Below are 27,681 nucleotides of genomic sequence, written 5' to 3' on the forward strand. Positions count from 1 at the left end.
AGGACCAGAGATACTGGGCTGGGAGAATGCGGCCCTGTGTTCTTAAACACCCCCAGAGGACTTTCCAAAGTGCTTACCCATCTTCAGTGCGTGGAAAATGTCAGGGCGCCGTTTCTCCTCATCTGGGTAAACAGAGATTTTTAAAAGTTAAGTGTTGAAAGATCTGAGGTAGCAGGAAAATCACTAGGTGCAACCACACAGCCAAGCTTTAGGAGTAGAACTACTTCTAGGAAGCTGTCCGGCTGGAGACCCACACAGCAGACGTCGCTAACAACCTTCTGGAACCTACTTAGTTCTAAAACATCAAGGGACAGACCACTGTCGCTAACAACCTTCTGGAACCTACTTAGTTCTAAAACATCAAGGGACAGACCACTGCCCCATCGCATCCTAATGAGCAGTCATTTCTAGACATTGCAAACTCCTATCTTTTCTTAGATACACTGAAAAGTACCATTTTGGAAAACCCTGGGTTTCTGTAAGAATTGGAGGAAAAAACAATGACTTCTTTCCTTTCAAAACTAAAGATATAACCATGAGACAATGCCAAAGCAGAAAATGCTGAGACACCAAGTGCCTGGGGCTCAACAGGAGGTCACAGTCACTAGAGAGGCCAATCTCGGCCCTCGTCTTCCTTCCCAAATACCAAGTAATCTGAACGGGACCCCTGCCCATGCCTGCAGATACAGCTGCCCAGCAGTGAGCACCTGCCTGGCTATCTTCATGCTGGCCTTTGCTTCCCTGTTGGTGCCTGGACCCCCACCTCCTTTTCTCCAACCAATGGGAGTCCCTCCCTCATGCCATGCCTCCTTCCCCACCCTGGGCCAATGGTTGATCTGCTCCTGCCATAAGGCAGACCTCCTTAGCCCACATGCTAAGGACTGTATGCAGGATGCCTGCAGCCATCCAGCATCCTGAGGACAGAACAGCTCTGAGGGCCGCCTATGGCTGGCTGGGCAGATCAACCTGGAGGAAGCTGTACCCCTGTGAGGAGCAGCGAGTCTGCAATCTGCCTGAGATTGCGTGCCTCCTCCTCAAGCCACCGGGTCCCTTGTCACCAACACGGGGTGGACCTCCAAGTCAGCAGGTTATTTCAGGGATCAGGTGGCAAAAGCATGAAGCCCTGTGGAAAGAAAGCTGCTCTTTTCCAGTCACCAGCCAGACTACCTACTTAACTCCCAGATTCTCAGTGCCAAGCACGCCTGCGGAACCACATGCCGGAACTGCCTGGGATGCTACCAAGAAACAGAGCTGCAAAGAGGGTGCACAAATGCAGCAGTGGCTCTCACTGAACTCTATGTTGAAAATGTGGGTGGGAAAAACTGAGAGACAGTAAGGACAGAAGTGACATCGTCCAAAAAGAAGTATACTCACTACCTGACTTATGTAACTATAACCCCTTCATACATCACCTCTATAATAACAATAGAAAAAAATTAAATAAAGAAGTGGTGTTGGGGCTGGGAAGGTGGCTCAGTGGTAGAGCGCTTGCCTTGCATGGATGAGGCCCTGGGTTCAATTCCTCAGCACCACAGAAGAGAAAAAAGCCGGAAGTGGAACGATGGCTCAAGTGGTAGAGTGCTAGCCTTGAGCTGAAGAGCTGAGGGACAGCGCCCAGGCCCAGAATTCAGGCCCCACAACCGGACCCCAAAAAAAATTTAAAAAAAAAAAGAAGTGGTGTTGCATCTTAGCCTCAAAAATGTGTCATGCATCTTTAAGTATTGAGGAGGATTCTTTGAGATGATGAGTGTGTCACTGGTCTCAGTGCTGGCCAATCAAGGGCTAAATGGTAGGAACTAATCACTGTCAGTCCAGCCCACGCTGAAGTCTATGGTAGCTGATCTTGATGTGCCGTGACGTGGGCTGGTCCCTTCTTTACTCTAGCTTCAGTGCTCCAGGGACCCCACCCTGTCCCGGAGAGAGGACACCTGCTCCAACCCCCACAAAACTGTGATGAGAGGATGTCATAGCAGCAATGGTCTTGAGGGTGCCAGCCCACTGCACATGGGAGGGAGAGGTCCTGGCGGGGCTGGATTTCCTGGCCTCTCAAGAGGTTTTGAAAAGCAGTGGGGCCCTGTGGCAGATTTGCTGAGGGTTACTTAAAAGACCCTGCAAATGCCAGCAGTCAGCAAAAAGAAACAAGACACATGATTCAGTGCTTGCAAAACCAAAAAAATTCAGAGCTGGGTGTAGCTCAGTTGTGGCCTAGCACACGTGAAGCCCTGGTTCAATCTGCTGCACTGTACTGCACTGCATCACACAAAACAGCACACGTCAAATCTCTAAAACTCAAAAGGGGCTGAATTTTTCCTCATGTCATGTGCATTCATCCTTGGAGACTGATCACTAGCAGATGAATTAATTGGTCTTTGGGCCAAGCCAAGGTACGACTACCTACCTGTCTCTGTACTAATTTATTGGCACTGGGCCACATCCATCATTTACGTATCAAAATGGCCACTTTTAGTTTAATAGAACTGAGTATTCCAACACAGACAGTATGGTACACAAGGCCTAAAATATTTATGATCTGGTTCTCTACAGAAGTTTCTGATTTCTGTTCTAGAAGAATTCCAAGACCATCTACATTGGAGTCTTTTCAGCCCAGGAGCTGCTAAGGATCTGCAGGGCAGCAGGCACCTGTAACCATGAGGCAGGTGTTTCCATGAGCCTTGTGAGCACGCCCACAGCCCAAGGCCTGCTGACCTGCTGCTGGGAGGGACACTCACTTCTGCGTGCCCTTCTGATTGGGCAATCCTCAGCCTGTGTCTCTTAAACACAACCTGGGGTCATCTTTAAATCCATGGTGAGGCAGTGCTGGTATGGCCTGACCTGTTTTGGGCCTGACGGTGGTCACAGGGTCAAGGAAGTCGGCAAGGTCCCTGTGCTTGCAGTCAAGGGCGATCTCAAAGGCAGTCTTCTCCAGGACGCTCAGGTGGTCAGGGTTCGCCCCCTTCTCAACCAGCTGTTGGGCCATGCCGAGCCTCCCGCTGAGGGCTGCCAACATCAATGGGCTCCAGCCCACAGTCCGGGCTGTGTGATTGGGGTCCGCACCCCATTCCATGAGCAGACGGGCCACAGCCTCGTGCCCATGCTGGGTGGCGGCCATCAGGGCTGTGATGTCCAGTAGCTCGTCCCTGCTGCCACCCATCCCTGGCTGCTCGCCTGAGGGACTGTGGTGGTCCACAATGGCACCAGCCTCAAGCAACAGCTTCACCACACCCAGGTGGCCCCCGCGAGCGGCCACTGTGAGCACACTGGCCCCCAGCCGGTTCTGCGCGTTGACATCGGCTCCATGGTCCAAAAGAAGGTGTGCCACATTCGCATGGCCACATCTGCTGGGAAGATGGAGAATTAGTTAATGCCGAACATGGAGGGAACACGGACCAGCCAACAGTTCACAGCATCCTCAGTTCTCATCAACTTTTAAAGGTACCATAGTTGATTGGAGTAAAAGGCCTTGGTCTGGGGTCAGGCACCATAATGGCCTTGTAGGTACAGCATTACTGAATGTCAATTTCTCTGTCTGGGTTGAAATCCAGCTCTTCTGTTCACTAGCTCCATGATCCTGACAAAGAATTCTGCTTTCCTAGGATTTTAACTTCCTAGTCTGTAAAGTGGGGCTGTGACTGTGTCCACAACAGGGTTGCTAAGCCTTAAATGAGTCTCTGTATTAAGCAGCTGGACAGTGCTGACCAAAGGAAGCAGCAAGCCAGCACCTGCTGGACAACTGTTGTGCATTTTCTATTCTAAATCTTGGTGAGGACATCAGACTGGGTTCTGATCTTTTGCTCTTACACTGTGCTGCCCTCACAACCAGAGTCCATTTTATTTGTTATCATTATTTATTTAGCGCTGATACTGGGATTTGAACTCAGGGCCTGGGTGTAGTGCTCTACCACTTGAACCATACCCCTACTTCTGGCTTTTTACTGGTTAATTGGAGATAAGTGTCTCAATGTGTACCAGGACTGGCTAGTTTTGAACTGTAATCCTCATCTCAGCCTCCCAAGTAGGAAGGATAATTTTATTCTGCTTTACAGCTTAATAACCTGATTCTCTGTGTATGCTCTGATTTGCCCACAGACAGGGCCAAGTCTGATTCATTTCTGCCTTCCCCAGCCCCCAACACACCCCACCACATGCCAAGAGGTGTGGCAGCTGGGCTGGCAAAGGCCCTGAGGCACCTCTGTGGAGGCCTGCTGCCACCTGCTGGCAGGAATGTTCACAATAGGTGGCTGAGAACTTGGTCTGAATTAGGCCTTCCACAATAAGGCTCTACTAGGCCCAGATGGGGCCTTGGAGAGATAAACTGGAAGTTTACATCACAAGTTATATGCTGAGGGGTTCCACTGGGCTCAGCAGCGTGTGTCAGAGCTGGCAGTGGCCCTGGACTGACCAGGTGGGAACAAGAGGCGGCCACACTGTTGGGTGTAGGAGACCTCAAGCTGTGGTCATAACTGTGTGTCTCTCTCAGAGCTTCCTGATGCTCACCCCTCCTTCCCCAAAGGGCTCTCCCTCCCTGTGGAAGCAGGGCCAGGGCTGAACTTTGTTCTGCAGCAGCTGAACTTACAAATACCTTTGAGGATGTGAACCTTAACACTGAGTCACTGCCCTCTGTGAGGGAGCAGGTGAGAGCCTGGTGAACCGGCTTCTCCAGGAGGAGGTGGAGGCAAAGGGGGCGGGGGGTGGGGGGAGTAGCTGAGCATCTTCCAGCAGAAGGCAGCCAGGTCAGTTATGTCTCCCAGTCCTATTCCCTGCTGCCCATCGTCCATGCAGCTTCCAAACCTAAACCTGACTGCCACTCTCAGTTGCCCACTGTCCAAAGAGATGGCCTGCTTTGCTGGTTTCATTGCCTCTAGCACCCACATGTCCCACTCTTCTGCTGTTCATCCTACCAGGCATAACACCCCCATGCCCCAGGCATAACACCCCCATGCCCCAGGCATAACACCCCCGGCCACAGGCATAACACCCCCATGCCCCAGGCATAACACCCCCGGCCACAGGCATAACACCCCCATGCCCCAGGCATAACACCCCCATGCCCCTGTGCATAACACCCCCATGCCTCTGTGCACTGCCCAGGGCTCATCTCTGCACAGCTCCCACACCAACCCCCAGCAGGCCAGTGGGTGCCCCTCTTCTAAGAGCCCACATTTTCATCTGTGCTTGAGTCCTCTTTCTGGAATTGTGTCTCCCCCTACTTGATGGGTAGCTCTCCAAAGACAGGACTGGGGCGCTCACATTCCTCTTTCCTAGCCCCAGACAGCCATACTGGAGCTCAAGACATTTTATCCAATAAATGAAGTTGAAGGCGACCATGAAGGAGCAGAGGAGTGCATACATGAAGGGGTAGATGAAGGCAGTGGACGTAGGTGAAAATTGCTCTGTCAACCTTTGAAGCATGAATTAAAATTAAAAAAAAACTAACCTAATCCTCAACAGCAGATTACTAGATGCTTTTAGATTTGTCTCATCTGATTTTTTCGAAAGCCCCTAAGTTCAGAAAGCGCCCATGTCACAGATAAAGAATTAAACAGGAGAGCAGAAAGCACTAAATCTCAATTTGACAGTTTGACAGTGAAGTCAAAACTCCAAACCTCAGCCCCTCCAGTCTCTCTAGTTTTAGCAAAGAAGGTCAGAATTTCAGCAGAAATCCTGAAATCTGGAATGTTTTTTGAATTCTCAGATTAGCCCCAGAGATCATTCAATTAGGCTGAAAATATTAAAAAGAATTCAACAGAGGCTGAGATCATTTTCCGGATGCTAAGTTTCTAATAGGTAATTACAGGAGATAGGGTTGCTAGGGGCTTTCTGAGCAGGTGCTATGTTGCCAATTAATTTCAGCAATTAACACCTGTTTTGAAGAGCTGGCACAAGCTTCCACCACCTAGTGCTGAGATGAGCTTCCAGCTCTGCCACCTGGGCAGGCAGCTGAAGGAAGGAGAAAAGGCCAAAAGTCAGAGCAAGCACCATGCCCCACAGTCACCTAGCTGCAAGTCACTGGCCAATGTGACAATTCACTGCTGCCGGATCCATGCATGGCTGGGAACATGCACTCTGGACCTGACTCTGCCATTTACTGGCTATGTGGCCTTGGGCTAGACATTATTTCGTGAACAGGAAAAACCATCGATGGAACCATCTGACACGAAAACCTCTACCAGGCCTCAAGATCTAGGCACAGGGCCTCTCCTGGCCATGTCTGACCCGGAGACGTGCTTAGAAGTACAGAGAGCAGGATGACGAGCAGAGGCTGGCATAGGCAGAAGTGGTGGCTGCCCATGTCACTTGTGGGGGATTCTGAGGCCCATCACGACCAGGAAAGCATAAGAATGCAGTTTCTACTCATGGGCCACCCTGACCACATGTCCTTTGGGAAGTCTCCCTATCACTCTTCCACACAGACCCGTGGGCGTGCACTTGAGTACACCTCAACCTGGGAAGGTGGCACCTGCCCCAGACTTTTGCATGGCTAGGCCCTGTGTGGGATGCAGGTGTGAGTTCTAATCCTCTCCTCATAGGAACAGACTAGGGAGTGTGTTCAACTAATGCTCTAAACCAGTGTCTGTGAGTAAGTAGGACAAGGGACATAGGGACAGCAAAGTCTCTAGACTGGGAAGTGATCGGGACACACTGAAGGGTTAAAGTCTTGAGGCAGTGACCACTTGTTGCTTGTTTAAGATCAGCAAATTCTGTCTAGCAGAGCAACACGTGGTGGTAATCCAAACACCTGGTTGGTTGTGAGCCTTTATAAACCCTGCAAATCTTTAGCTCGGGGCTCTCCTCCTAGGCTCTGCTATGTTGGAGTGTAGGACGAGGCCCAAGCTGCAGCCCATCTAAATAAAACCTTAGAACAGCTGTAAAGTCTGACTCTCAGTGGTCTTCTTGGTGGGGGTCCTGAGACCTGGGCACAACACACATGGTCCACAAATCCCAGCTCTTTTTTTTTTTTAATCCCAGCTCTTTTTACAATATCAAATTTTAGAGACGGAAGTCCTCTAAAAATGTGAATTATTAGAGAACCATTAGGTTAATTCTGAGCCTCCTGCCCCTCCATGATTCAGACACTAAGTAGCTATAATGAATCAGATGATGTGGGCCATAATGCAGAACACAGTGAATAGCTAAAACTGGTGTTCTGAAGGTCTGACCCTGGAGGCAAGCTGCACTGGGTAAGTGTCCGGGGAGCTGACAGACCCCTATGACCTGGTGGAGCTCAGTGACAAAACCCACAATGCCAAATTCACACGACAGACTCTTCTACCACAGAATCCCCATCCCTCCTAACTCCCTCTTCCCCAGATCCCAGAAAACAAGGGAACTGCAAGGCAGATTCCAGGAAGAAGCTAAGCTAGGGAGAAGGGAGCAATTCACCGAGGGCAAAGAGGGATGAAGGGACTTCCTATATGTAGTTATGGGGAGGGCTCTACAACAGGACCCCTCACCCCAAATCTGCTCTGAGTAGCTATATGCTGGTGGGTACGTTTAATCATCTAAATCTCTGACTCTCAGCTAAGTGTTGTGGTACAACTGTGTGATCCCAGCACTTGGGAGACTCAGGCAGGAAGATCAACAGTTTAAGGTCATTCTTAGCCACACAAGTTTTCAGCCAACATGGTTGACATACATAGTAAGACCTTGCCAAAAAGGGAAAAAAATAAAACCTTTTAGATCTGTGGGTAATATTCTTAGCATATAGTAAATATAAAATGTTCAGTGTTAACTTCAAAAACAAAAGTGGCTCACACCTATAATCCTATTATAAAGCAACTCAGGAGGCTGAGATTTGAGGATCTCAGTTTAAAGCCAGCCTGGGCAGGAAATCCAGTCCATGAGATTCATCTCCAATTAACTGCCCAAAAAACAGCCAAAAGTAGAGCTGTGGCTCAAGTGGTAGAGTACTAGCCTTAAGTGAAAAAGCTCAGAGATAGCACCCAGGCCTTGAGTTCCGTGTGTGTGTGTGTGTGTGTGTGTGTGTGTGTGTGTGTGTGTGTGTGTGTGTGTGTGTGTGTGTGTGTGTGTGTGTGTGTGTGTGTGTGTGTGTGTGTGTGTGTGTGTGTGTGTGTGTGTGTGTGTGTGTGTGTGTGTGTGTGTAACTAGTCCTAGAGAGAAGGCCTGGATGAAATAATCTCAACCTGAGTTGGTGTGTGTGTGTGTGTGTGTGTGTGTGTGTGTGTGTGTAACTAGTCCTAGAGAGAAGGCCTGGATGAAATAATCTCAACCTGAGTTGAAGAAGAGGAGAGATGGCAAAAGGGTCTGAATCGAAGAGCACAGGAGCCTCAGTTACATCCGGGGGCTCTGGCTGCTGGGGCCAACACAGGAGAGTCACTACTCATCATTTGTTTCAGAAAGACATAGAAATACTTAGAGGATGGACCAGAGGGCATCCCCGAAGGTGGGAAGGAGAGAGGGAGGGAGGAAGCAGAGGGTTGCCCCACAGTAGTCTCCCAGATGGAGGCAGAAGGAAGACAGGTACCAGGTGGAGGCTTTGTCTTGAATTTTAAAGATTGGGGAAGATGAACAATCTACAAGAGAGGTTGTTTGCCCAGAAGGCTTGAAGGCCTCCGCTACTCCAGGCAAGAATCTGTATCTTTAGATAAGAGATGGGACACTGCTGGGCAGATGCATGAAATAGTACATTTGGAACACATATGCGGACAGAGCCCACACATTGTTCCCAACTTAGGTTTACAGGTTGATTGACAGTCCTGCCCCATGGATAGACTACCACATGCAGAGGAAAGCAAGATATCTGGAAATAATTCAGAGTGAAACACTGCTCGTAATACACACTTAGACTAATTAGAACAACTGTGTGCCACTTGGAAAAGAACCCCAGGAAATTAAATATTAGTGGTTACAATGGCAAAATTATGGATAATCTCAACTAAGAGTTATGGGGACTGTGGAAAGGTCTAACAATATTCTCACACCTAGCTGGGGGTGGGGGTGGGGCTGCTGGCCTCTGCTGAGAACAAGGATACTCCTAAATAGCCTACAAAAACAAAAAAAAGAATCTCCTGGTCAGAATGTCAGTAGGACTGAGGTGAGTATAAATAAATGCTAAGAGTTATGAAAGAGTCTCAGGAGTGGATACGACTAAGCTACTTGGGAGGCTGAGATGGAGAGGTTCCAGGTTCCTGGCCAGCCCAAGTAAAATGTTTAAGAGATGTCTTCTCAACCTATGCTGGATGTGGGGACACACATTTGCCAATCTATTTGAGAGGCTGACATACGGAGGATCGTGGTTCTAGGCCAAACCAGGCAAAAAAGGTCATGAGGTTCCATCTCAACACAAGAAGCTAGGATCAGCAGTGTGTGCCTGATGTCTCAGCTACAGCAGGAAGCACAAAATAGGAGGACTGCCATCCTGCCACTCAGGCAGGAAGCAACAGCTTATCTCAAAATGACCGATGCAAAAAAGGGCTAGAGTTGTGTCTCAGCAATAGAGCACCTTCCTAGCAGGTATGACGCCCTGAGTTCAAATCCCAGTACTGCAAAGGAAAACAGAATTGAGAGCCTATTATTCTTTTTTTTTTTTAAGTGCCAACTCAGCCTGGCGAACAACTCTCCCCTTACCTAGAGACTCTCAGTTATTCCTTCATGATGGATCTTGTCAGCAGGAAAAGACTGCTCAACATTTCCTCCCTAAAAACCTTCTATTGGCCAGGCGTTGGTAGCTCATGCCTGCAATCCTATCCTAGCTACTCAGGAAGCTGAGATCCGAGGATCACAGTTCAAATCCAGACAGGGCAGGAAAGTCTGTGAGACTCTTATGTCCAATTAACCACCAGAAAACCAGAAGTGGAACTGTGTAGTTCAAAGTGGCTGAGTGCTAGCCTTGAGCCACAAAACATTAGGGACAGCACCCAGGCCAAGTTCCAGCCCCAAGACCAACAACAACAACAACAAAAACCCTTCTTTTGATCCTAAACAAGTATCCTAATTACCCAATGCCAGCTGAGGGAAAGGGCCCTCTGCACCTTCTTGCTTGCGTGCCCAAGTCCCATATGTGGCCTCACCATACAGAGTTCTCTTGTCTTCCCTCCAGTGGCTGTTTACCCACACTACCCTTCCTGAATCTCTAGCCACCCTGGCTAGCTCATCCTCAAAGGTTAACGTTTCTCTGGGCTCTACTTGGTCAGAGGATTAAGAATGGGCAAGTTTTAAACTTACAGGTTCAAATCTTGGCTCTTTTTACCTGGCAGTTGTATAGTACCAGCCACCCCTCTCTGCCTGTGTGTGTGTGTGTGTGTGTGTGTGTGCGTGCACGCGTGCATGCGTGCGCGCGTGGAAATGGAGTCAACAGTGCCCAATGTGCCAGAAGTGATAAATATGCTTCTGATCCTAAAGACCCAGCTTCTGGGTGGCAACCAAGCCTTGGCTAGCTGTGCACTGACCCTGTGGCCACACCCTCGGGGAAACAGGGCTACCCGGCTCAGCCACACAGATGTGAGGACAGGCCATAGGTATGTGACAAGGACAGAGGGGATGAGAATGATGAAACGGAGCTTCGTCATGCTTGTGGCGACTGTTCCACCATGGCTAAATGACAGCTACCATGACTAGGCATCATTCTCACATGCCACAGCCACTTTGGGTAAGTCCTCCTACCTAGAATTCCAGTGGGCACCAATAAGCTACTATTCTCCATATAATCTTAGTATCTCTTCCCCAGACCTAGAAGCTGGGCTCTGCAGATCCTGCAGGATACCTCTTCTGGGAGCTGTTCCATAAAAAAAACTAACCCTTCTCCCATGTTCCCTAGTGCAGTGTCTGGAGGAGGTCTTTTCTCTGCCTTTCTCTGACTCCTCCCAGGATCAGCCAGTCATCAGGATCTACTTCCTGAGGAAATCTCAAATTGCCTCCCTTTGCTGTCTCCATGAGGCTCTGGCCACCATCACCTCTCACCTGTGGGCCGCTGCTTTCTGACTCAAGGCTGTCCCTCCAAACCCTTTTTACTTCCTAGTGTAAGTGATCTTTCCAACATGAATCTCATCTCTGACACTGTCTAGACCCTTCTGTGACTAACCAGTACCCTTGGGTTAAAGAGCTTTTCTCTCCCTGGTCCCTCTCCTGACTTCTCTGTCAGGTGCAGCCCCTCCACAGATATAACATCCTCCCAGCTGCCCTACCACCTACTTACTTTTGACCTGTCCTTCTTACCTGTCCTACCTTCCTACTCCCTGCCTTTGCATGAGGCTCCCCATCATGTGGTCCCTGGCTCCTTTTCTTTTTATGGAGGGGAGGGGTCAGTTGTGGGGCTTGAACTCAGGGCCTGGGCTCTGTCCCTGGGCTTTTGTCTTCAAGGCTAGCGCTTTTACCACTTTGAACCACAGCTGCCACTTCCAGGTTTTAGGCGGTTAAATGGAGATAAAAGAGACTCATGAACTTTTCTGCCTGGTTTTGAACCCTAATCCTCAGATCTCTGCCTCCAGCGTAGCTAGGATTACAGGTGTGAGCCCCTAACAATCGGTCCTGGCTCCCTTTTTTTTTTTCCTCCCCTGTCCTGGTTACTTTTCACGGGATCCTGGATTCTCCACGTGGATATATACACCATCCCCACCCAAACCCTTCCCTTATCTACCTCCCCACCATAGGCCAACTCTCTCTCTCTCCCTCCCTCTCTCTCCCTCCCTCCCTCCCTCTCCTCCCCTCCCTCCCTCCCTCCCAGTCTTTAGGACCAAGCCAGTTACTCGGAGCTGCCATGGGATGGGGCCTTTTCCTAGGTCCCCAAACGCCGCACCAGGGTTAAGTAGTGTGCAGGAAGCCCCGGTTTCCAGAAGACCCGTTAGGAATGAATGGATCCTCTCTAATCGTCAAGTCCGCGCCTCCAGATCGCGTTCCGAAGGGCTAAGGTTCCGTCCGCGTTCCTCTCCCGGCGCCAAGCGGGGGAAGGCCGGCCCCAGGTGCGGCTGTCCCTCTCCCCTCCCGGGGCCCCGCGCCCCGCGCCCCCGCCGCCCCGCTCACCGGGCCGCCTGCATGAGCGCGCTCCAGCCGTAGTGGTTGCGGCCGTTGACCGAGGCGCCGCGGCGCAGCAGGACGCGCACCAGCGGCTCGTGGCCCCCGGCCGCCGCCAGCTGCAGCGCCGTGTTGCCCGCCTCGTCCGAGCAGTCCACGGGCACCGGCGCCCCGGCCGCCGCCGTCCCGGGCCCGGCCGCCTCGGGCCCCGCCGGCTCCGCGCTCGCCTCGGGCTCCGCGCCGCGCTCCGCGGGCTCCGCCGCGCCCGGCTCCAGCAGCCGCCGCGCGGTGTCCGTGTCGCCCTGGTCGCAGGCGCGCAGCAGCAGCTGGAAGGCGGGGGGCCGCCCGCCCTCGCCCATGGCCCCGCGGCCCGGCCCGACCGCCGGGCCCGCCGCGCGCCGCCGGCTCCGCCCCCCGGATCCCCGGCCCGCGCCCCCTTCCGCCAGCCCGGCCGCGCTCCACCCCGGGACGGGCGGGGAGCCGGGGCGCCGCGGGGACGGAGGTTCCGGGCGGCGCCGGGCCGCGCCCGCCTCCGGACCCGAGGATCGGCCTGCGACGCGGCGCGGCAGCCAGTCCCCACCCCGCCCTCCCCTCTCCTTCCCCCTCCCGGTCCCCCCTCCTGCCCTCTTCTCCTCACTCCCGGCTCCCCTCCCGTTTCCCCCTCCTGCCTTCTCCTCCCTCTTTTCTCCCCCTCCGTCCCCTGTTCTCCCCTCTTGCCCGCTCCTCCTGTTCCCCTCTCCTCCTCACCCCTGCCCCTTTACCTCTCCTGTTCCTCCTACCCCATCCTCTCCCACCTGCCCTTCTCCGCCCCCCTTCCTCCCTCCTGTGCCCCCTCTGCTCCCCTTCTCTCCCTTCTGCCCTCCTCTTCCCCCTTCCATCCCCCCTTCCTCTTCCTACCCTCTTCTCCTCACTCCTGTCCACCCTCCATTCCCCTTCCATCTTCCCTCCTCTACCACTTTCTCCTCTACTGCCTTCTTTTCCTCCTCTGCCCTCCCCTTTCCCTTCCTCCTGCCCCTTCTTCCCCCTCTTGCTCTCTCCTCTCCCCTTTACCTCCTCCTGCCCCCTTCTCCCTCCCTCCTGCTCCCCTCCCAGCCCCTCCAGCTCTCTCCTCCCTGTCCCATCCCCCTTTATACACTCTTCTCCTGTCCCCCTTTCTGCACCTTTTCTTCCCCCTCCTGCCTCCCCTCCTGTTACCCTCCCTCCTCCCCTCTCTTGTTCCCCTCCCCCCTCCTCTTGCTCCCTTCCAGTCCTGGGCCAACCCTGGCTCCTCCCTCCCCTGACTTCTGGGCCTGGCTAAGTTCTGAGTCCACTATTGCACCCCTTCCACAAAACCTGGAGGGGGGGCTCTGCTGACACCTCTCTCCCCCCAGCACCCTGCACTTCACAGCCTCTCCCTAGGCAGGGAACTACCTATGAACTTTGGGAACTCAGTGTCTGTGTCCCCATCTGTCCCGGGAGTGGGGTCATAGCCCTTCACCTAGCCAGGCTACAAACGCCTCTGGTGACTTAGGTCAGCGGCCAGGGACGCAAGTGTGCAGCATCAGCTTTCAATGCAATATTACATATTTCAATGCAATATTACATATCCCCAAGGCCTGGGACTAGTGATCTGAAGTTTAATCAGACCTCTGGTGGGTTCGGATGTACCCACAGCTTGCTTGATGGACAGAGCAGGTAACCACCCCCTATTTACAGAAGAGGCAACAGAGGCCTAAAGATTTGGAACCCTTTAGTTAAAGGCTGCACAGCTGCTTTATCGTAGCCAGCAGCTGCAAGAACTGAGGTCTGATGTCTATTGGATGAGATGTCCATGTTACTTTCTCAATGAGTATTTATTGAGAATCTGCAGTGCCCAGGGGCACAGTTCTGCATGCTAGAGAGACTTGAGGGACCGGATAGTGACTTGTGTGTAGGATGGTACTGTTGACACATTAAGTAGAACATGAATGTAGTTAAATGTGGCAGAATGTCTGCAGACATTCTTGTAAATTGGTGGGTGGGGGTGTCACTGGGCACATAACATCAGCAAGACAGAGGAACAAAAGCAGAGGAACAAACAGACTCTAGAGTAGCCTTGCTCACAGGCAGCTTACATCCAGCCTTCTGCATGTGGTGATTGCATAAACATTCAGATGCTGGCTGCAGGTGGCTCACCCCTGTAATCCTAGCTACTCAAGGGGCTGAGGTTTGAGGATTATGATTCAAAGCCAGCTGGGACAGACAAACCAAGAGACACATCTCCAATTAACCAGAAAAAAAAAAGCCAGAAGTGGACCTGTGACTTAAGTGTTAGAGCACTACCCTTGAGCAAAATCTCAAGAGAACAAGAGGCCCTGAATTCAAGCCCCAATACCAGCACAACCAAACAAGAAAAACATTCGGACAGGATGGGCAATTGCTTTTCCTAGATTGAAAGGAGCAGTCTCAGAACCTGACAAAGAGCCAGATATATACTGTAAGTGCTCAAAAGGAGAGTATTCAACAACCAAATCTCCTTTGGTGTAATTACACCAGAACAAAAGTTGATAAGAATGTAGGAAAGGCTGAGTCACAGCTTTGGCAGATTGGAGAAGATAGAAATACCCTGAGGCTGGGAGACAAGGTCTAGGAAAAGAGTACAAATGAAGAAAATACCCAAGGCTCACCCTGCAAAGAGCTTTAGGGCCAGGATGCAGACTGTGGGGTTTGTTTTGTGAGCAGTGGGGAGCCATGGGCAGTATTTGAGCCTGTTGCAGGGATAGCTCTAAGCATGCTAGCACAGTGGTGTAGGTGGTACATTCTCTCTAAATTCTAGATAGGACCATATCCAATGCAACATTTTTCCCTTTGGCAATGCTAGAGTTTGAACTTAGAGCTTAATGCTTGCTAGGCAGATCCTCTCCTGTTTGAAGCAATCTTTCAGCCACTTTTGCTCTGCTTTATTTTTTAAGGATAGAATCTCATTTTGTTGCAATGCCCAGCTTTGTCTTTTGAGATAGTCTCATGAACTTTTTTGTCTGGGCTAGTCCAGAACTTCCAGCCTCCTGAGATGCTAGAATTATGGAGTAAACCATAAACTCTGAAAACCTCTAATGATTGCTCCTTTGTCTTATTGTCTTTATTTAGGTGTCACTTCTCTTCTTTTCCTTCCTTCCTTCCTTCCTTCCTTCCTTCCTTCCTTCCTTCCTTTTTTCCTTTTTCTCTTACTTTCTTTCTTTTTTCCTTCCTTCCTTCCTTTCTTTCTTTTTTCTTTCTCTAATTTGTTTCATTTACAAAGCAAATATAAAATTAGGCACTGGTGGCTCATGTCTGCAATCCTAATTGCAGCTACTCAGGAGGCTAAGATCTGAGGATCATGGTTCATAGCCAACCCAGGCAGGAAAGACTGTGAGACTGTTATCTTCACTACACTACCAAAAAACACAGAAGTGGTTAGAGTGCTATACTTCAGAGAGAGAGAGAGAGAGAGAGAGAGAGAGAGAGAGAGAGAGAGAGAGAGGCTTGAGGTAGTACCCAGGCCCTAAGTTCAAGCTGCAGAACTGGCAGGCATGCACATACATACACACACACACACACACACACACACACACACACACACACACACACACACACACACACACACACACACACACACACACTAAAGAAGAAATTCCAACAGTACAAAAACATATAAGGCAAAAGTCCTGTTCCTTCTTCCTTACTCTCTCAGTCCGGTTCCCCATGGATAACCAATGGTCACGTTTATTGTTCCCAAACTATTTCATGCATAATGCGCTTATACTTGTGGGCATTAACCAAGCATCTCACTTGCAGGCGACAGAAACTAACCTTCTGGATAATTTAAGCAGGCGGAGTTAACACAAAATTCTTTCAGAGGTCCCATGTGGGATTGGCTCAGCCTGGTCACATGTTATGCCTGAGCGGAAGGGAGGCTAGGAAAGTGAGTTTCTGACAAGGGAATCTCTTGCCCCCTAAACATAAGGGACTTCTGGATGACAGACAGCAAAAATAGCAACTATTTACCATAAAGAATTCCTTCTAGAACAGTCCTTCTCTTGGCAAGAGAACCTTCCTCCCCTACTCAGTCCCTGTGGATCAGTGGCTAGCATGGTCCTGCCTGTTCTGATTGGCTTCAGCCAGGACTCTCAATAAGTGACTGGGAGATTGGGACAGCCTCTCTGGCAAGGTTGTTAGCTGTCAGGATGTCAGGATCTTGCAAGCCAAACTAGGGTTCACTCTTCCACTTTCCTACACACACACACACACACACACACACACACACACACACACACACACACACACACACACACACACGTACGTGCATGCATGCCTGCCTGTCTGTGTGGCTACCACAGAGGAAAGCAGAGCCACGTCAGAAAATGCCCAGCTCCCCCTTCCTTTCTGGCTAAGTTTATTTTTAGCAAGAGCATCATCCCCTGTAACCCCAGCCTTAGCAAATGCATGGTTTACTTTTTTTTTTTTAATGGATGGGTTCACATTTACTTTTTCCATTTAGTGTCATAAATTCCATAGATTGGCCATCCACTCTACATTCAATAGTTAAATCTAACACTTTTCGAGGGTTACAACTTATTTATTTTGGGTAGTACTGGGCTTGAACTCAGGGCTTCACACATGCTAGACAAGCACTCTTCTGCTTGAGCATGGCCACACACACACACACACACACACACACACACACACACACACACACATCCTTAATCATTTTTAAATGGTGCACAATTGGCTTATTTCCAGTATTCTGCTGTTATGAACATTGTTTATGACAGTCGGGGTCCTAGCAGAGGACCAATGGCATGTGTGGCAGATTAATGTTTATTAAAGGACCAGTAAAAAAGAGCAGGCAGGGCTAAGCGCTATAGGGATGGTGTGAGACTCTAGGACTGGTAAAGCCAGGAAGCAGTTACCATCCCAGGCCTGGACAAGTGGAAGGAGAGAATGGTTTTAGAAATTCTGACAAAGAGAATACAGCAGGGAGATACCTGGTGGGCATGGCACTGGGGAGAAGGACACAGCCAACCTGCAGCAACTTGATGGGGGAAGTTTCGGGGGGGGAATATGTACCTCTGACCTCACTCTCTTCCCGTCTGGATTCCCGCCTGTGCCAGTCCTTGGGGGAAATCATCCCAAAGCTGGAAGCTGGATCCCATCGTGTTATCCTAGCAGCCAGCAAGAAGGCACACAAGGGGAAAAGGGAAGGTTCCCATATCTTGCTGCCGTTCTTGAGACAGCTCCTGAGCCAGCAGCATTGGTACCCTAGGAGCCTATTAGAATTACCATATCTCCAGCTCACCCCAGTCTCATTGAGCCAGAATCTGCATGTCAACACAACCCCTGTGCATAATTTAGGTGCTCCTAAACTTTGTAGAGCAAGGATATACAATTCATAGGTTTCTCTTACATGAGGCTCTCTATAACCTTATTTATGAACTACCTTCTAGAACTTTTTAGTTTAGGTCCTCTGAAAAATCAGATGCCTAGATGTTTGATTGATGGTTTTCTGGAAGAAAATGTCATCCAGGAATAGAGGAGGAAGATGGAGGAGAAGCAAAGGAATTTTCAGACAAGATGCAGTTCAGTCCTGGAGCATCTTAGCTGGGCTGACCAGGAATCCCCAATCAACAGCTTCCAGTCAAGGCAGAAAGAGCCTTGTTCGGCTTCTTCCTTTTGTTGCTCCCTGGCTGAAAGAAGTCACAGGACTTTCAACTACAGTGGGAAGCTCCCAGGACTGTGCTTGCTTCCAGGCAGGCTCTCTGGAATGGATGGCTATGCAGTGTGTGTGCATGGCCAACACAATTGCCATCCAATTGTTTACTGACTGCTTTTCTTTTTTTTTTTCAAATGTGTTAACAAATATTAGTTTTATTTAATCAGTTTTCACAGCTGAATATTTATTCTATAAAAACTTTACACATTGTACAGTTTATATATAGTTCAAACTACTGAACAAAAAAGTGGGTCCCACAGATGCAAAAGTACTGTACCAATCCATCCTAGCTAAAGGAAGATTTACATACTGTACAGTTCTCCATGTGGCTGGGATGATGGTCTCAGTACAAACTTCAAAACTGTACAAAAATAAGGTCTGGTTTTATTTCATTCTTCATACATTCAATGATTGCAAACCCAGAAGCCTAACTATAGAAGAGGCTTCTTGGAGTGAGGAATCAGCTGCTGCTCCTGAGGAAGGCATAGTCCATCCACATGGGGGCGCTCTAGACACTGCACTGTACTCAGCATATGGTGGACAAGACCAGAGACCAAAACAGTAAATGGAACTGTCCTAAAGAGAGTAATTCTCTTGTTTTGAATGAGTTTTTATTTAATAGTGTGCCAGAAGAATTTTAACTTATTAAATAAAGCATATTCTAAGTGCACCTAAAAATTGCATTTGATAAACAAAAATACTTTTTTTGGTTTAATACATCAATCATACCTGCAGACAGAAAACCAAAATTGTATACAAAAGTAGTATTTCTCACCCAGCAACAAGAAGCACATATCTAGTTATTTTTCAAAAGGGTCAGAAAAACTACTTAAAACCCACTAAGACTAACTTATAACTTAGCTACTTATACTTAAGCTATTCAGTGATTCACTAATACTGCAAAGTAAGTTCTCTTCCAGACAGTGTTTCTTCATATTACCTGGGTAAGACCTGGACATATTTTAATCAGGAAGAACTGGCTGATGTCTTAGCATGAACACTGAGTGTGTGTTGGGATTTCTCATCAGGACTTTTCACTCTGAATTTCCATAGCTGAGGTTTATATGTGCCTCTCTCCTTGGAGGTGAAGGAAATATTACAATTTTTTTTTTGTATCTGTCTGGGGAAGGGAGGGAGGTTGTCTATACCCCTGTATATTCTGTTTCTAGAAGGAAAAGAATGAAGAAACAACGTTCCTGACTTTTCTGCCACTCAAAATGAATAAAACACAATAGACAAAAAATACAGTACAAGCCAAAGGAAACAAATCAGACTTCCAAGAGCAACACAGTGCTCATCACTGCGCTTTTACACTTATGTGTGTATGGGTATAAAATAATGACGTTTGGACAAAGGAGCTTTGTAGGTATTTATTTTAAAGTTACAGTACTTAAAAACTCCTTGGTAATAAATAACTTGCATGTCTCCAGCCCCGCTACCACATGGAGTATGAGTGAACTTGTTTCTGGCTGTGAGGCAGCTGGGAGCCTTGGATTTCCTGCTCACACCAGTTCCAGTATCACCAGCACTCAGCCGTCCATCAAAACTCATCAATTTTCCTCTGCAAGTATTTTAACATAGAATCCATGCCCTGAGCTGAGCCCCAGATTTTCTTCAGCACCTCACACTCCCTCTCGTTGGCCTGCTCCAGCTCTATCTTCATATTGCAGCGCACCAGGGCCTTGGACTCCTCCAGGACAACTGGATTACAGGAGGCGAGCTCCTTGATTCGAACCATGACTTCCTGGGTGAAGGTCCCTGGCCAGAACACCTGGGAGACCAGGCCCTTGCCACATGCCTCCTGCGTGGTCAGCTTCCGCCCACTGAGCAACATTTCATTTGCAGATGTACTGACTGCTTTTCATATGTCAGGCATTGTGTGTGTTGAAGAATAGGGGCAGAGCCTCTTATTGCAGTCAGCCCTCCATGACTGCAGACAAGGCTAACGAGTCCCTCCATGAGCTTTCCTCATTAGTTCCGAGATAAGGATTCAAGCTTTGCAGGAGAGGTGAGCTACAACTGGGGCAGGAAGAATGGATGGGGTCTAGGTAAACTGTAGTGAAAGGAACAGACTGGTTGTCAGGGAGACCAGAGACTGGGGCAGTGGATTAGGCAGGAGATTGAGAGGGCTTGGATATAAAAATAACCTGTTGATTATTATCATTACTAGATATTTGGCAGTACGGGGAGGTTGAACTTGGCCTCCAGCTTGCTAGGCAAGTGCCTTTTACACTGAGCCATGTCTTACACTGATGGATTTTGTTTGTTTGAGACAGGTTCTTGCTTCTGCCTGGGTATGCACCTAGATGGAGATCCATCTATTTTAGGCTTCCTGTAGTGATCACCTCTCCCATCTTCTTCCAAGGACATAGAAGCTTTTCTGCCAGGCCTAGCCCTGAACTAAGATCCTCCCAAGTAGTTAGGATGTGTAGGTGTGAGCCTAACCTGGTGTCTGGCTTGTTATTATTATGTTTTGGCAGCACTGGGGTTTGAACTCAGGGTTTAAGGGCCACAACACCCTTCCCCCCCGCCTCCAGCACTTTTCACATTAGTTATTTGTTCAATTTTAGGGTTTCATACTTCTGCCTAAACCAGCCTTAAACCTTGATCCTCCTGCTTCCATTTCCTGAGTAGCTAGAATTACAGCTTCTCAAGGAACCACTATGGCAAGGTAGAGTACTCTTAAATGCCTGGATTTTTTTCCCTAATAAGGTAACAATTTCTTTTATGAAGAATTCTGATGTAATTATCAAAAACAAAAGTTCCTTGAAGGTTTATGGCTTTGCATGTGTATACTGTTACATTCCCAGAATCTAGTTGCAAGGCCTGTCAAATGTAAGGTCCATTAAAAATGTGCTGAAGAAAATGAATAAACTGAAGGAGAGTGAAAGGATCACAGATTGGAAGAACCAGGCTCTGGTGGCTTATGCCTGCAATTCTAACTCCTCAGGAGCCTGAGATCTGAAGATCATGGTTCTAATCCAATCCAGGCAGGAATTCTGGGAGACTTGTATCGCCAGTTAACTACAACCACCACCAACAAAAACCAATGGAAGTTGAGCTATGGTTCAAATGGTATACAACCAGCCTTGAGAAAAAAAAAAAAAAACCTCATGGACAGCACACAGGCCCTGAATTCGAGCCCTAGGACTGGCACAACAGACAGAGGGGGGGAGGGAGGGAGGAAGGGAGGGAGGGAGAGGGAGAGAAAGAGAGAAAGAGGGAGAGAGGGAGAGAGAAAGAAAGAAAGAAAGAAAGAAAGAAAGAAAGAAAGAAAGAAAGAAAGAAAGAAAGAAAGAAAGAAAGAAAGAAGGGAGGGAGGGAGGGAAAGGAAAGAAAGAAAGAAGGAGGGAGGAAAGAAGGGAGGAAATGAAGGAGGAAGGAAGGAACAAAGGAACAAAGGTAGGAAGGAAGAAAGAGTTAATGGTTTGGTGACTTCTCCTTTAGACTTTTTTACCCTTGATATATGTTAACATATTTTACTAAAATAAGATCATGAAATCTATACAGCTCCAACCAACTTTTCTTGACTTAGCACAACTTAAATACATTTATATGTAAACATTTAGAAGTAATTCCTACTTGTTTCCATCACTGCGGTATATTTATGAGTTGGTACGGAAGTACAATACTTTATTTTACAACCTCTTACTAATGGACATTTGGGTTATTTCCAACTATTTGCTTTTCATACAATACTGCAGTAAGCTTCTTTATATGCATTGTTTTTGAGCACTTGTGTGTTTATTTCTGTTGGATAAATTCTTACATGTGGAATCGCAGAATCAAAAGGGTATTAACATTAACATTTGTAATAAATGTTGCCTAATTGCTTTCTTTTGAAGCTATACCAGTCTGTGTTCCTGCCACAGAACATGAGGGCGTGTTTATTCATATCCCTGCCAACGCTGCAGTTAATAACCTTTTTAATCACTGCCAATCTGATAGGTGAGCAAACATTTCTGAGTAAGTTTAATTTGCATGCATTTTAACTAGGAGGTTGAGCATATTTTCATACTTCATAGATCATTTATATCCTTTTTGGAAGGAACTGCCTATTCAAATCCTTTGGCTACTTTTATTTCTGTTTGTTCTTTTTTATTTCCCTGTCGAATTACATACTGAGCAAATGCTATCTGCAAATATATTTTTCTGGTTTATCTTTTGACTTAGTGTTATCTTAGGAGCCTTATAAAATGTGAAAAATAATAACTCGTTTTAATTAATAAATGATTATTATATGAATAAATCATTTTATTGTTGGACCTTTCTTTTTTCCCTCCTCTTCTTTCCTCTCCTCCTTCTAGTCCTCTTCTCCTCCCTCTCTTTCCTCTCTCTCCCTTTCCTCTGAGCCTCAGTTTCCATTATTACCTGAGAACTAACCGCTGTCTAATAACTCCTAGGTCAACTTCAATTTTATAAAGAAACATTCCAATTTGGCAGGCAATCCATGCCATGATGAATTGTAATTCTTGTCTGATTTCTAATCTGATCACAGATCCTAAATGTGTTGGGTATTGGGACAGAAGCCAGAAGACAGAGCTCCCAGTTCTTCATCATACTACACCAGCCTTTCCTGAACCAGCCAGCAGCTTGTTTCTATAGGAAGCAAGAGGGGCCCAACTGCCATGATGGAGCTTACCACCCCAAGGATGATAGTGGTTGCAGGTTATCCTAGGCCTCTGCTTTGGTTCCTTCCAGACCCTGTATCTCTCCTGCAGCCTAGGGGAGGTTTCCTCCAGGAATGCCAGTAACCAGAAGCTCTTAGTTAGATCCCAACTCCACCTGAGCTGCCACTCGTGCCATTACTCCCCTTCTCCCCACCCTGTATCTCAGGACTGTGGCTTGTCATTCCCCTTGAAGAATAATTTATTTTAAAAAGCTCCTGGAGGCTTCCTGTATTGATACAAACAGAAGCAGAGCCTGGGCTTTCTTTCCACAGGAGACATGGGACAATCTTTTTCCCTGAGGAGAGGGAGTTCTACAGCATGATTTCAACTCTTCAATCATTTTGTTGGGCAGGAATCCTGAAGTACTTCCCCAAACCACAAAAGTCAACAAAAGCCTATAGTTACAATCCAGATAGCACTGTAAAATTTGTCTTCAAAATATCCTCAAACTTTCACATAATCTGTATAATAGCTCCATAGTATAAAATATGGCTTGTGAAAATGATTCTCTGGGAGTTAGAGACATGGCTCAGTTGGTCAAGTGCTAGCCAATGAGAGAAAGCAGCAGGTGCTGAGTTTGAGTCTGAATCCAGGACAAAAAAAAGGATTCTCTCTGAACCTAACTTTAGCCAGGCTCTTTTGAGCCCTCTTTCTTCTTGGACTAGGGATATAAGAGTTGAGACAGAATTTTGATGTGTAGACTGCCCTCAAATTCTTTTTTTTTTTTTTTTTGGGTCTGGTCGTGGGGCCTGTACTCTGGGCCTGGGCGCTGTCCCTCAGCTCTTCAGCTCAAGGCTAGCGCTCTACCACTTGAGCCATAGTGCCACTTCCAGCTTTTTTCTTTTTGCTTATGCTGAGGAATCGAACCCAGGGCCTCAGGCATGCAAGGCAAGCGCTCTACCACTGAGCCACCTTCCCAGTCCCTGCCCTCAAATTCTTGACCCTTGGACCTCAGCCTCCGTCATGCTGGTTTCACAGGTGTGGCTGCCATGTCTGGCACAGAATCCTCTTCTTGCTTAGGTCTCAGCGGTGGCCTATGAACACTGATGGTTTTGTCTACTCTCCACCCCTAGAGTAAACAACCTAACCAAACACTAGCATAGTTTCTAATAGCATGAAGCTAATCCCTAGGATGGCCCTAGGAGCGAGCCCTCCCTAGGCCCAGGCTGCTGGAGGAACAAGGAACAACACTGAATCAAGCCGTATTAACAAAGAGTTCCCAACCACAAATTCTTCCTCCCTGACTTTTCTGAGTCCTGCTCTCCCTCATTCCCTTTTATAATGCTCTGTCCACACTTACCCTTCCCCTCTGCTGCCACAGTGCATGATTCATTTAAGTGTGCTTTCTACTTTGGCTTCTAACTTTCCTGCTCTTTGCTTCTTGCTACTGTTATCATCATCGTCATCGACATCATTAATTAACATGATTATTTGGTGAGTACTGGGGCTTAAACTCAGGGCCAGACTCAAGGCTCAAACTCACTGTCCCTTAGCTTTTCACTCAAGGCTAGTACTCTACCTTCTGAGCCACAGCTCCACTTCCAGATAGACTTTTCTACCTAGGCTGGCTTCAAATCATGTTCCTCAGATTTCAACCTCCTGAGTAACTAGAATTTCAGGCATGAGCCATCGATGCCTAGCCAAGGTATTATTATCATTATCTTGCCTTTACCTCTTACTTCTTACAAGAAGTGTCTAGACCCTATCATGGTGCTTGGGGTATAGTAGATATTCACTATGTATTTCTTGCCTGAGAAATTTCACCGTGTAAAACAACTACCATCTTAAAATGTTTGTGGATTCTGCAGTCTGGAGTTTGACCACGGAAGGACACTGTTCTCCATTCATGCTGTCAGGAGCTATAACAGTGGCTCCTTCCATTCAAAGACTGTGTTTGACAATGAGTAAGTGAACAAAGAAAGCAAACTGTGATTATGGCAGCTACTGACACCACCTCTTGTAGCCCATAGATGGCACACCTAGTCATGTGACCATACCTAGCTGCAAAGGAAGCCTGGAAATCTAATCTTTATTCTGTCCACTGAAACAAAAAAATATATAAACAAAGGTTCCAAGGTAGGCATGATGATGCTGTAGTGTGTGCTGGTAGTCCAGCTACTGGAAAGGCTGACACGAGAGGATCATTTGAATTCAGTAACTCAAGACTAGCTTGAGCAACACAGTGAAGACCCTGCCCCAAAATAATGAAAAGCTGTGCTATTAAGGAAGAAGAGGAGGATGGATATTGGCAGACATTCAGCAGTTAACTGTCACATCTTTTCGCTCCTTTCTACTTCCTCTTCTGCCCCCAGCAGCTGTGGTTCTGAACAACACACTCTTTTGACCTAGCTCCATGTTACCAGACTCTGGGTGGAGGTTATTACAGTCTAATAAGGAAGTGTAAGGTGTGAGCTAGGCATGTCAATGCTCTAGTTTCAGGGAAGAGAGCTGGAGCCCCACCCAGACAGCCTCTCCTGACTTTCCAAGACCTTTCCCAGGGATTCTTGGGAGCTGATTCTGAAAACTCCCAGATTAGGTTGCCAAGGAGGCCTTTCTGCAACAAGACCCTAAGAACTCGTGTTTGTTCTGCACTGAGAGTGACTCCTCCCCACACTTGAAATTGGAGTCTCTCCTAGTGAGTTCAGGCAGACACCCATGGAAGTTGAGTGAGCGATGCCCAACCAGGCACTCACTGAGCACTCACATGTATTTAACTCAGTACCAAGCTCTAGGATCTGTAAGTGGCCACAGCTCATACTCTAACTCCCTCAGTTCTTTCTGCTATAAGAGCAGGTTATGAATGAACCATCGTCCAGTGAATTGAATGCCAAAGCAATGTGTGATGGTGGCAAGGACTGAACTGTCACCTCCCTTCCTGGAAAATGTTTATTGGAGTCGGGCTCCTTCATTCTAGTGAATGTAATCTTTTTCTTTTTTCTTTTGGAATTAGGTTAATCAAGTTAAAATGAGGTCATTAGAATGGGTCCGAATCCAATAGGACTCCTTTTTAGAAGAGTTAAGAGAAATGTGGAGACAGACAGACATTCCCTGGGAAAGACCCATATGACAATGGAGGCAGAGATGGGAGTGAGACACCTACTAGTCAAAGAATGCCAGAGAGCACCCGCAACATCAGAACACACCTACTAGCCTTCAAGGGAACATGGTTCTGTGGACACCTTGATCTTGGGATGCTAACCTTAAAACAGAGAGAAATTATTGCTAGCTTTTTTTGTTGTTGGGTTTGTCTAGGGTTTAAACTCAGGGTCTAATGTTTGTTAGGCTAGTGCAATATTACTGAGCCATGCCTTGAACCCTGTTTTTCACTGGTTAGTTTTAAGATAGGATGTCAATTCCCACTGGGGGCACATGCTTGCGTTGCATCATTGTTGGGATCACAGATGAGGCCACGGCACCCCACTTCCTTTCCGTGGAGACAGAGCCTCAAGGATTTCTCTGCCAGGTTGGCCTGGCACTTCAATCCTCCCAATCTCAGCCTCCCACATAGATTGGGAGGAAGGTGTATACCACTGTGCCCAGCTATGGATTGAGAAGGGAGTCTCACAAATTTTCCTGGTCTTGAACCTTGATCCCCCCATGCTCAGTCTCCCAAGCAGCTATGATTACAGGTGTGAACCACCAGCTCTGCAATTTCTGACTTAAGGATCCCAGTCTGGCGTTGATATGTTGTTACAATAGTCCTGGGAGAAACTAATAGAAATGGTTGATTTTGTCTAGGCTAAAATAGTCAACCAATTAACTACAAACCCCTGGTATTGCTGTCAATCTATTTTGTGGCTGTGATTGACATTATAGTCAGTTCACTTTAAAGACAGGATCTGATGGACCTGATTCAATCAGTTGAAAGGCCAGAAAAGCAGAACCAACGATACACTGAAGAAGGTATTTTGCTTGTGGACTCTAGCTTGAGATGATGCCAGGAGTTCTAGCTGGCTTTTCCTGGAGGCCTTCCCCTGGATCTCAGGCTCCCACAGTCATTCCTTACAATAAATGTCTTAAAAAAATTGAATCCAGGGCTGGGAAGTTGGCTCAGTGGTAGAGCGCTTGCCTTGCATACATGAGGCCCTGGGTTTGATTCCTCAGCACCACATAAACAAAAAGAAAAAAGCCGGAAGTGGCGCTGTGGCTCAAGTGGTAGAGCACTAGCCTTGAGCTGAAGAGCTGAGGGACAGCGCCCAGGCACAGAGTTCAGGCCTCACGACCAGACCCCCCCCCCAAAAAAAAAATATTGAATCCAGGGCTTTGCATATGTTAAACAAGTGCTCTACCACCTGAATTGTGCCCTTAGCCTCTTTTTCTTTCCTTTTCCTCTTCTTTCCCTCCCTCCCTCCTTCCTTCTTCCTTCCCACCATCCCTTTCTATTTTTTCCTTCTTTCCTTTCTTTCCTTATACTAGGATTTGAACTCTGGCCTTCTAATATGCTTGGCAGGCACTCTATCAGTCAAGTCACACCTCAGGCACTTTTTGCTTATTTTTGAGATAAGGTCTCACTTCCTCCCAGATCTACATTGCCTGGGATGACAGGCAGGACACCAAACCCAGCATGTTCCTTTGAGATCTTGAGACACAGTGTCACAGACTTTTCTTCAAGGCTGGCCTAGAATCATGACCCTTCAGATCTTAGTGTCCCATGTAGACTGGGATGATGGGCATGCAGAACAGCACCCAGCCATGGATTGAGAAGGGGTCTTACAAATTTTTCTGCCTTGGCTGGCCTGGAAGCTTGACCCTCTCATTCTCTGTCTCCTAGGTAGCTGGGATTATAGACATGAGCCATTAATGCTTCACCTCCATTTGCTTTTGAGACAGGGTCTTGATGATTTTGTCCATACTGGCCTCAAACTGACCATCCTGCCTCCACTGCCTGAGTCGCTTGGGATACAGTCCCAGCTATAAATGCCTTCATATGATCTTCCTGGTTCTTTCTCCAGCTGAATCTTGACTAACATACAAAGGGATGATGTAATATATTCTCCTAAAAGGCCAACAGAAGGCTATAGAAGGAGGACTAGGGGTTTACCAGGCAGGCAAGAGCATTTGTCGCTGAAGGAATACAGCTTCACATGTACAAGGGCCCTGGGTGCTGATGCCATGCCTCCCCCTAGCTGGAGATCTTGATTACTGAGTACTTCTTGATGATCACTTATCTTATATTTTGATTGCTGATTCTCTCTCTCTCTCTCTGTTGGTACTGGGGCTTGAACTCAGGGACTGAGAGCTTTGCCTTAGCTTTTTTGCTCACTTCCGGCTTCAGCTTTTTGGTGGTTAATTGGAGCTAACCCCGGGCTGGCTTCAAACTGCAATCCTCAGACATCA

At 47.9% G+C, this 27,681-nt stretch overlaps 1 protein-coding gene across 1 annotated transcript in view; it reads right to left on the reverse strand.

Annotated features, from left to right (window-relative positions):
• The window catches only part of Anks6 (ankyrin repeat and sterile alpha motif domain containing 6), a 52,880-nt gene extending 40,554 nt beyond the window's left edge, over positions 1 to 12,326 (reverse strand). The window contains exons 1-3 of the mRNA XM_070010550.1: positions 11,977 to 12,326; positions 2,833 to 3,335; positions 78 to 122 (exon numbers count right to left, since the gene is read on the reverse strand). Coding sequence (XP_069866651.1) covers positions 78 to 122; positions 2,833 to 3,335; positions 11,977 to 12,326 — 898 coding nt within the window. The remainder of the gene's footprint in view (positions 1 to 77; positions 123 to 2,832; positions 3,336 to 11,976) is intronic.
• Positions 12,327 to 27,681: the final 15,355 nt, after the last annotated feature.

The sequence above is a fragment of the Dipodomys merriami genome, unplaced genomic scaffold (genome assembly GCF_024711535.1).
Source record: "Dipodomys merriami isolate MVZ:Mamm:240054 unplaced genomic scaffold, mDipMer1.0.p SCAF_11, whole genome shotgun sequence".
NCBI classification, from domain to species: domain Eukaryota; kingdom Metazoa; phylum Chordata; class Mammalia; order Rodentia; family Heteromyidae; genus Dipodomys; species Dipodomys merriami.